The 9,838-nt window shown below is 41.6% G+C and overlaps 1 protein-coding gene across 1 annotated transcript in view; it reads right to left on the bottom strand.

The window, feature by feature from the left end:
- TAF4B (TAF4b RNA polymerase II, TATA box binding protein (TBP)-associated factor, 105kDa) overlaps nt 1–8,623 on the bottom strand; it is a gene marked incomplete at its 5' end in the record, with an annotated part of 13,881 nt that extends 5,258 nt beyond the window's left edge. Inside the window, 5 exon segments of the mRNA XM_008942258.1 lie at nt 5–130; nt 1,708–1,797; nt 3,840–3,962; nt 7,649–7,753; nt 8,475–8,623. Of these exon segments, the coding sequence (XP_008940506.1) occupies nt 5–130; nt 1,708–1,797; nt 3,840–3,962; nt 7,649–7,753; nt 8,475–8,623 (593 nt within the window).
- Nucleotides 8,624–9,838: the final 1,215 nt, after the last annotated feature.

Below are 9,838 nucleotides of genomic sequence, written 5' to 3' on the forward strand. Positions count from 1 at the left end.
CTACCGAAGGAGCTGATGGTGCCAAGGTGCAACTTGAACCAGGTTCTGGGGCTGGAGCTGGCTGCTGCAAACACTGCTGGATAAAGCTCTGAGCATTGGGCATCAGCTGCCGTAAGGCAAGCATGCTTTTCTGGAAGAAAAATGAAAAAAAATGGACATAACATCAGTCTTCCACAATACGAATCCGTCAGCAGCTGAATCCTCTTCCTTGTCTCCCAATTTAATTTTCCCTAAGACAAATGGCTTGTTCCAAACAAGTTTGGCTACAATTCAAGCACCCTTAAATGGATGACAATATTGCTCAATGAAGACCAGAAGAATCACCAGTAGAGGCTGAGCAAAGGTCAACAGTCCCCACAGCCTGGCCACACGTACCAAACCCCCTTTATAGGGAAACTTTCTGTGTGTGGATCTTCCAATTTGGAATTTGTTTTTCAGCATAGGACCATTTTAACTGCCTAGTATCTCAAAAAAAAACCCAAAATCTGTTTTGAAAAACAAAAATCACCCCTGTTCTGTTGTAACAGCTGTTGTTTTTCCACAGAGCCTGACAGAAAACTACAAATTATCCAATAAAGTCAGGAAGAAGCTCTGAAGATCAGAGCCCTTCCACACCACTACAGCTGTACCTACACTAGGGGGGGATACCACTTCAGTAATGCCTCTGCAGCTGCAGCAGCACAACTGTAGCCAGGCAGCTCTCTCTGCAACAGGAGAATTTTAGTGAAGGTACCTGGCAACATTTCATTTTTACCACAGCTCTGCTTGAGAAGGTTAATGGACAGGATAATCTTCAAGCCCTCTACAGATTTTTCTCCTCGACTATGTACAATCTGTTACGACTCAATCGAGGGGAAAAAGTTCTGCAGCAAGTTGTATATCCTCACAGGCTTTTTTTTTTTCCATCCCCTTGACAGTTTTTGAAGTCTGTAAGTCTACAGCATAGTGCTGTTGCTCTGGGCTTCAGGAAAAAAGAAAAAAAAAGACCACAAAGTCAGCTAACTAACAACGAAAATGCCTGAACAATGTTTCTGAAGTCACAATATTTCTTTGTTAATATAACATGCAAGAGGGAGAGCACTTTGTGGAGCTTTATGGGGTTATTTTGTTAAAGCCATATGATTAAAAGAGTTAAGGGTGTAGTTTTTAATTTATGTGATTATTTGCTTGAATGGAGGTAGAGTTGGCCTGGGTTACTTCTCCTAAGCTGCAGTAGTATTGTCACACCCCCACTGAAGAAAGGGGTGGGTTTTTTTTCTGCCTCCAGTTAAACACAAACCAGACAAGATGAATAGCTTTACATAGATTCCTTGAGTTTATATACTGCATAAGGTGTGTAGAGCCACTGTTGTCAGTCTTCTGCATCAGAACAGCTCCAGTTCTGATGAGAAAGCAACAGGTCATCTTAGATACAGCTGCTCTACTGTAGATACCCCAGCTTCCAAAACATTGCTCTCCACAAATGACTAGAGGGTCATAACTCTCCAACTGAAGAGCACAGTGTAAATTATTTCTCTGCAATGCTTCCTCCCCCCTAAAAAACCCACCATCTTTCCAAAAGCAACAGTCACACTGGGCTAAGTTAAGCACCATTTCCTCAACTGACCTGAGCAAATACCTGTTTGAACGCTCTGACTCTTTGCTCTCCTTTTCTGGTCCTCCCCCCTCCTCTCATTAAATACTATAAACTCACCACCAGACACTTACCTTGAGAAAAGGAACTAAATATGGTTGTGGAGATGACTTCAGCTCTACATATAGCTTTTTTGTAAACTCTTCTGGTTCAATTTTTGCTTCCTAAGAGCAAAGCACAATTAAAATGGTAAGTTGTAACAAAGTTGTACCATATTTTTTCCAAGCTGTATCAAAAATTCATGGAAATTTACATTATCATGGATTTTCCTCCTGTATTATTAAATAAAATGTTTTATGAAAGCACGTTGTAATTTAGATATAATATTACCAAATTATTTTGACTACAGGCAGTTAACACACTTAAGGATACTTGTTCAAACAACCATTCCCTGAATTGTACTGACAGAAACAAGTTTATAAGTAGCATCCATCCTTTTGAGTACCATATTGTCATGCAAAGATACTTAAAATCCACTACAAGTGCTTTATTCTGTGGTTTATCTGCATAAAGATCCATCCAAAGAGACTCCAGACCAAGAGACAAAAGACAACTGGGCAGGTTTTGTAAGACAATCCCAATCTAATGCATACATCACATAATAAAGCACAACACTTACCATCCCCTTTCAGAAGCAGGAGAAACTGAACACCAAACATTACTCCTGCATACCACCAGGGACCAGTCCTCCCAGTCTCCTTTCTTAATACCCTCCACTCTGCCCCTACACAAACACCTGCCTCAAGAGCTTGGGAAGGTGAAGAACCTGCAGCAGACTTCTGAGACCCTTCGACTCACTCCTTCCAGTGCCACTCCTCCAGGGCTAAGGTGATGGGTAGCCCCAGGCACTGCTGCCCTTTCTCACCCTCCCAGAGTCATCAAGAACATTACCCTCCTCCAAAAAGGCACAAAGTAGGAAGAGTGATCCCAGCCCCAATCTGTCTCTGCAGAGAAATTACTCCTCCTACCCATGTGTTCCTTCAGAACAATGGTTCTGAGGACCTCCATGACCAGAGCAGGGGTTTTGAGGACTGTATATTCACAGGCAAACAGAACTTAGAGCAGTCAATTGATGTGCTGCCTGTTAGGTCTCACCTCAGGGACTTGGTGCACTGCATCTACATCTCACTGTGTGCAAGGCACTTGACACCCACTTCATGAGATGCTGCCTGGACCATTTTACATCACAGATGCTGTTTGTTTCCTTCAAGGATACAAAACATTCATTTCTTCCCCATTTCAATGGCAGAAGAACAGCATTTTTAAAACACTACAAAAAGCACACAAGCAGACAGCCCATGATGTATTCATGTCTGGTAACAACTGGGTTTTATGAAGAAATAAAAGCCAATAAAAGCCCTGCTGTAAGTCCCCTTAGGAACAACTTTAGTATTTTCCTACAGAAGCAAAGTGTGTAGTCCAGCAGAGAGACAGGGGCAGAGGAATCAAATTTTTGCAAGGCTGCATCTTCAATCTGCTCTGAAATCATACCTCTGTCCACCCCAGGCTTTTCTAGACTCAAAAAGCCCCTTTGGTCCCACTAGCAAAGCCAACCCCCTCCATCAGCCCACAGCCTTCTGCTACAGTGGAGAAACAGAACAGCAGCAGCGGTCAAATGCCAAGACAAGAAGTGGCAGGAGGAATTGTTATCAAGAAAACCCAGCTGTGCTGGGCTACAGCACCAAGCAGCAGACAGAAGCCACCTGCAAGGAGTGAGAGAGTTTGGCAGCCACCACTTTATTTGCTGCATTCCCCTGCCTAAAGAGGTAGAAGACGTCAATGCTCGTTCCACTGGAGCTTCACTGTCAACCTGTTAGTTCTGTCTTGGAGTAAAGCAGTAGTGTGGGCTTTGCACTGCACTACAACCTCCAGGGTAATACTTTTGCCATTGAGGACTCAAAATTACACCAACATCAAAAAAAAAAAACCCAGCAGTTCAGACCCAGAAGCTGTGTGAACACTTTCAGCTGCTCCTGCTGTCTGTTACCTGTTTGTGTAAAATTAAACAGGAATTAGGGGGAATACAGCACAGAATCCAATTACAATAAGAGTTATAATGTAAGAATTAAATAGGGTCAGATGTATTCAGCCACAAACCCATCTCTCCAGCTGTTTGAAAAAAAAAAAGACAAGGAACAAAACTATGATGAAGACAATGTCCAAAGTGGGATACGAATGATGCACTTGGTTTAAAAAAAAGCCTCACCAAGAGATTTTGTACCAGGTTCTTCACGTTCTGCCCCATCTCAGTGGCTTGAGGTCCACCAGATGCCAGTTTTATTAGTGTAGCAAGAAAATTCTTGCATTTCTTCACATTCTCCAGCATCTCCTAGCATGGAAATAAAGGGAAGACTGTTACACGTGGCATCGGCTCTCCAACCTCTGATGAATATAGGGAATGTTAATTTTTAATTAAAATCTTCTTTTTTTTTTTTTCCCCTTACTGTAGAAAGGCTGGTCTGTGCTACTGCTGTGCCCTCTGCTTTCACAGAGACTGCCTTTGGGGAGATAGCTTGTGCAGGTGGTCCTGTAGCTGGAAGTTTTACAGGTGTTCCAGTACTCAAAGGCTTTACAGCAGTAACTGTAGTCACACTGGCTGCTGCAGCTGCTGGCTGAAAAGAAAAATTAACACTTTTTAACCTAAGACCAACGTGACAAACATACTGTATTGTGCTAGCAGGTAAAGGAGCACCCTCCTTCCACACTACTGCTGAAAACAAAGCAACTGTTTCTATATTGGCTTTTAAAGGCTGGATTCGTTTGCTTTAAGAGGCTCTATGCAATAATGTGACAGAACCTCCCCCAGCCCTAATTCTGTTTTTTAAATCAAGGGTGGGGGAAAGAAGAAATCAGAAAGGCTCATCCAGATTGAAGCACTGTCTGCAACTTCAAGGGAAGAGAGAGAGGTAAAGTTGTCTTGAAGAAATCAATATCTTAACTTTGTGAGGTTCCTCCTGTCCAAGACTAATGAATTTTGGATGCTGTTAAGCCAGGTGACACCACTCTGAAGATAAAGATGACCTTAAGTGATTATTTATCTTCCTTTTTTTCCACTCAGCTCCTCCTTTTTAAAATCTCAGTAGAATTTAGCAACAGATTCAGAAGGTCCAGCAACGGGAAAATAATGAACGTTTAGGAAAAAATCAGGACACAATTCCCTCTCTCCCTTGCAACCAGGCTGAATAGTAGTTTTGGGAGAAAAATCTACTGAACTTCAGCATTTCTACTTCATATTTTAAAGGAGAAAAAAAAAAACATAAAACAACATACCCCTAAAAAACCTACAATTCTTCTGATAGAACAATATAGTATGAGTAAGACTTTGCCTCTACAAAAAAATACTACTTTTGCTTTCTCAATTTGAAAACTAAAAAGCCAGATTGAACCTGCAGGTTACAGAGCAGCAAGAGTTCCACGTTAGCATCTAAAACCTTGAATTTTGGTATAGTTTTTCCCCTAAACTTCTCAAAAGAAAAGGAAAGCCTGGTTTCGTAGGCCAAATTCTAGGTTTGGATCTGCACAACACAATTGCTTTCATTTCTTCTTACCACATTTCAACAGCAGTTTAGTCCAACAGTCACAAATTAATACTTGTTAACTGCATTAACAACAAGACAGTAACACAAGAGCCTGACTTAACCTACCCTGGATAAACCAAAAACTAATCAGAGCTGGACAAACCTCAGGCAGAATATCAAAGGGCTTTTCAGTCTTTTAGGATAGGGAAAATTAATGAACATATATTTAAAGCTAAAAGCAAAACACTGGCACTTTTGTCACTTATTTATAAATAGGGTTTTTTTCCTCCTGGATGGGTTCCCCCCTTCCCCAAGCTGCTGCCAGTTTGATAGGAAAAAAAAAGCAGGCAGCTACCAGAAAGCTTTCAGCTTAGGCTCCCACTGTTGGTAACACTTTAGTAGCTCTCTGCAGGATCTTTGCCACCACCACTGCCTCTTCCAACGATGAGGCTCAACAGCTCTAAGACCACAGGGAGGCAAGCTGGGCACCAGAATCCCACAAACAGATGGACGGGAGGGAGATGGAAGGGGACAAGAGCACAGATCTGTCAAGCTGCAATGCCCTGGGCTTTAAAAAGTTGAAAACATGAGGTTCACAGGAGCTCATCTCTTGCAAATTCCAGCATGTTTACACATCAAGACCAGAACAGCATTTTATCAGCTGAGGGAGAGAACAACAGGAAGGCTGCTGGATTCTTTTCCCAGGAAGATGAATATATGGGAATTAACTTCTGTCATCTGCCCTCAACCTTTTTTTTGCTACTGACAATTCTCATTCTCACTTCGAACAACAGAGAAGCAGTCGCCAAAAAAATGGCATTAATCCTGCATATTTTGAAGTAATTTCAAGAGAAGTAGTGCTCTGCATCTAAATGAAAGTGCCTCAGCATGATGCTAATTAGATACTTTGCAACTTGGTGACCCCATCTGGGAAGAAGGTAAAAATGAAAAAAAAAAAAGTGCAGGTATTTTGTCTGACCTCAGAGTTTAAACATTCAGGGTTGTTAAAAAATGGCAATATTTTTGTAGATGAGGAGAATAATCTTGGAGACAGTAACTAGAGAGAGTTTTGCAGATAGTAGTGTTCCAAGTTGTACTTTGCACAGGGTAGGAGATACAGAGTGAAGCTTATTTCCCCTCTGCTGTCACATTCTGTGGTGAGGTGACAGCACACGTCCAACATCAACACTTCTCTCCTGTGACCTCAAAAAAAAACTATCAAATTCCTCAAGGACTGATGAAAGAATCACCACAAAGGAAATCAGACCCAAGGGCTCTTCCTTCCTTTCCCCCCCAGACAACACTTTCTGCAACCTTGTGCTCAGACTCCCTAGTCTAAGATGGGTGTGAGGATGCAGGCAGCTTCATCCCTCAGATGGAAGAAATCTTTACCTTCATGTCTTCTCTCCCATGATAGAATGGTAGATGACTATTGCTTTTATATTCTAAACATCTCTGTGCAGAGATCACAAGCTTGTATTCCAAAAGAAAAGTGGGTAAGGAATATCAGTTACTGTTCTTACACACAAAGTGTATGTTCTTTCCATCCTAAGCAGAATAGAATATATATTAAGAGTGGCCTCTGGCTTTTTCCCTTTAGCCCCACCTGTAGTGAGGGAGGAAGAGGAAAAAAAGAACACAGAGTTGTGAGTGGTTTTCAGTTGCTGATACAGAAGAACAGCAGGAGGACAAATTTGTAAGTGAGACTGTTAGTTACCACTGTCAGCAAACAAATCCTGCAGTGCTTCAAACACCCTCAAGGTCATGAGCATACTTTCTGCATGGTTATTTGAATGACTGGGGTTTTTTTTGAAGGAATGGGCTTATCCAGAACTCTGGTCACCAAGAAAAGAGGAAGAACTGTATCTATAAGTCTCCTACTCTACAGGTAGTAAGAGAAATAACATCTAAGAAATAAGACAAAACCCACTACCTAAAAATAATGAAACATTCCCAACCACTGTGTACAGTTGTACCTGTGAAACCTGTCTACCAAACTCAAGTAGAGAACAGAAGTCTTCAGCTATGACCTTCCTTGAGCTTTTCAATGAAAGGAAAAAAAATGCAGACCTGAAAAACAGCTTGACTAGTGCAGACAGCTCACCTTCCACCTCAACAACATCCCAGAAATAGGTTTGGGTGGGTTTGTTTGTGAGGAATTAGGGAACACAAACAGGAGAGAGCATTAGGAAGCTTCCACCTCCCCACAAAGTGTCAGCTACAGCTTGAAGGAGCTGTCACAGGGTACAAAAACACTGGAAATGGCTCTTCTGAACTATTTATTTTATCCACTACTCCTGCACTTTCTGCTGTGGTGGGAGAAGATGAGCTGACACAGTGGCAGAAGCACAACTAAATCATTAAAAGAGACGTTCAGGAAGGAATTTATCATAAGGACAAAAGTTACCAGCTCAGTGAAAATCCCATCAGAGGCAGAAATAACAGGAATGCATCTGCATTGTCTTCAGGTCTTATTCCATCACCCTGTAAAGCTTACCTGTATTACAGCAGGAGGCTGAACAGCAGCAGCCACAGCATTTGTTGTTTGGAATAGTTTCACAGGAGTAGCTGTTACTTTCTTTAGTAACTGGGGGCCAGGTTTCTTAAAAAAAACACACACACATGTGCAGAGAACAGTTGGCAGACAAGCCAATGACAAAACAGACCCTGAAGTACCTGCTCCTGTCTGATATAAACCCAGACATCCTGCAGCAACAACATTCACATCACCCATACAGTTTAAACAATGTTTAACAGAATTATCTGTCTACCAGTTTCATAGCTGGTACAAGAGGTTCAGAGACATTCAGATTCAATGCCTCATTGGAATAAAATGGTTAAATGGCAAGAAATTTGCAGGTGGTTACTTTTTTTGTACCTGCTTACTCTTAGATGCTGACAATGTTACAAGAGATGGAAGTAAAAAGCCAGCAAAGCTCAGGGAAGGAGGAACACCCTGAGGACAAAGGAAACATCCTCAGCTTCAGTATCCCACCAGAGGATCAAAAGGTTGAAATTAATTACACTAACCTAAATTTAAGTAGGTTTTTGAGCTTTGGGTTGTGTAGTTTGATAGGGTTTTTATCTTAAAACCCTTTAAATAACCAGAGAGGAATTCCTTGATTGGATCTACACCATATATAATGTCTAGCAGTTTTTTCAAACTGAGAAGGCCAAGCACAGTGATGTTCATGTCCAAAACCAAACACCATCACACTCTTCAAAAAGCATTTAAAGGCTCCTTTAACACTTCATAACTTATTTACAAACCCCATGATAACCACATAACATGCTGCTAAGATCAAAGCTATGAGAGAAGTTACCTGGACAGCACATACTCTGATGGTAGGTGTGCTGCTTGGGGCAGCTGCTCTCACATTTGGGTTGTTTGGTGGCTGGTTCTGAGCTCGTGCTATTGCTGGTTGAGATACTAGCATTAGTTGGCCACTACTGCTTCTGATAAGAACAGTTCCTGTTGGAGAAAAATGAGGAGACTGTTAGAAATGAAATGATTTTATGTCTTTCCTATGGTTCTGTGGAAGAAATAACTAGCCCACACTGATAATATCATATTTAGTTTCTCACTCCAAGGAACAGCTGCCAAGAAATGTAAGAGCTAAGCATACATCAGCTTTAACTCTGCATTTTATGACAGAAGAAAAAACTTCTAAAGTCAAGAGGAAAACTTAACTAGACAGCCACATCAAAACACTATGTGCACACAAGATGTAATTGTAAAGCAGCTCATCAGTTGAATAAAAAAAAAAACATTTTAGACATTAAAAAGACAGACACATCACACACACAGTCTGGGGCTACTTCAAGAGTAACTTCTTAAAGCAGTTTTCTTCAGCCTGCAAAATTCATCACCAGTGTTACCCTTGGCTGCCTCTATACAGCTTTATTTTCTGAACATTTAGAGCCATACTTACAGGTGAAGATATAGTTTAGAGAAAACCTGCAATGGGAACTGAGGCCTGATTAATACCAGGTCCATCTAACTCTATATCAAGACTAAATCTGATCTGACCTTGGTCAGAGGGCAGTGGTCTCCAGTGAAGAGACCACTTGGGTCTCCAAGGCCACTAAAACATTTGAAACTGTCCCTCTGCCAAGGTTCTGTCCAAAAACATTGAAATGAATGCTTTTAATCAAAGCAGCTTAGAGCCAAAGAGGGAAATTCCAATGGGAAACTAAAAAAAGACTCTTCTGCCTTGTTTCCTTCCTTTTTTATGTTTCCCTTTCAAACCCACAGCAGTGTCAGCCCACCAAGATTTAATGCCCAACACCTTTTTCCTACCCCATCAGCTAAAACCACAAACAATAAGTGTTTTTATTACAGCTATCAAATTAAAATCACCCTAAGGAGAATCAGTTAGATGCCATGACACAGTCCCACCTTCCCTGCATTTGGAAACCACTCAATTACCAACATCTCCATTGCAGCCTCCCAGCCCCCTAAGGGCTAAAGCTCTGGAAAATCCAGAACTTTCATCAGGGTCCCAAAGTGCCAGCTGGATCCCTGGTCTGAAGGGCTTCAGATCCTTCAAGGGAGCTCCAGAGCACCCTACCTTTTCTGGTGCCTCACCTCCTTTACCTTCAAATGCAGCTGCTGCAGAGTCCACCACCAAAACCCCCACCCTCAAACGTCTCACTGAAAGGTCTTTTGGCATAAAAGAAAGGAGGA

The sequence above is a fragment of the Merops nubicus genome, unplaced genomic scaffold, assembly GCF_000691845.1.
Source record: "Merops nubicus isolate BGI_N331 unplaced genomic scaffold, ASM69184v1 scaffold16726, whole genome shotgun sequence".
In the NCBI taxonomy this organism is placed as follows: Eukaryota; Metazoa; Chordata; class Aves; order Coraciiformes; family Meropidae; genus Merops; species Merops nubicus.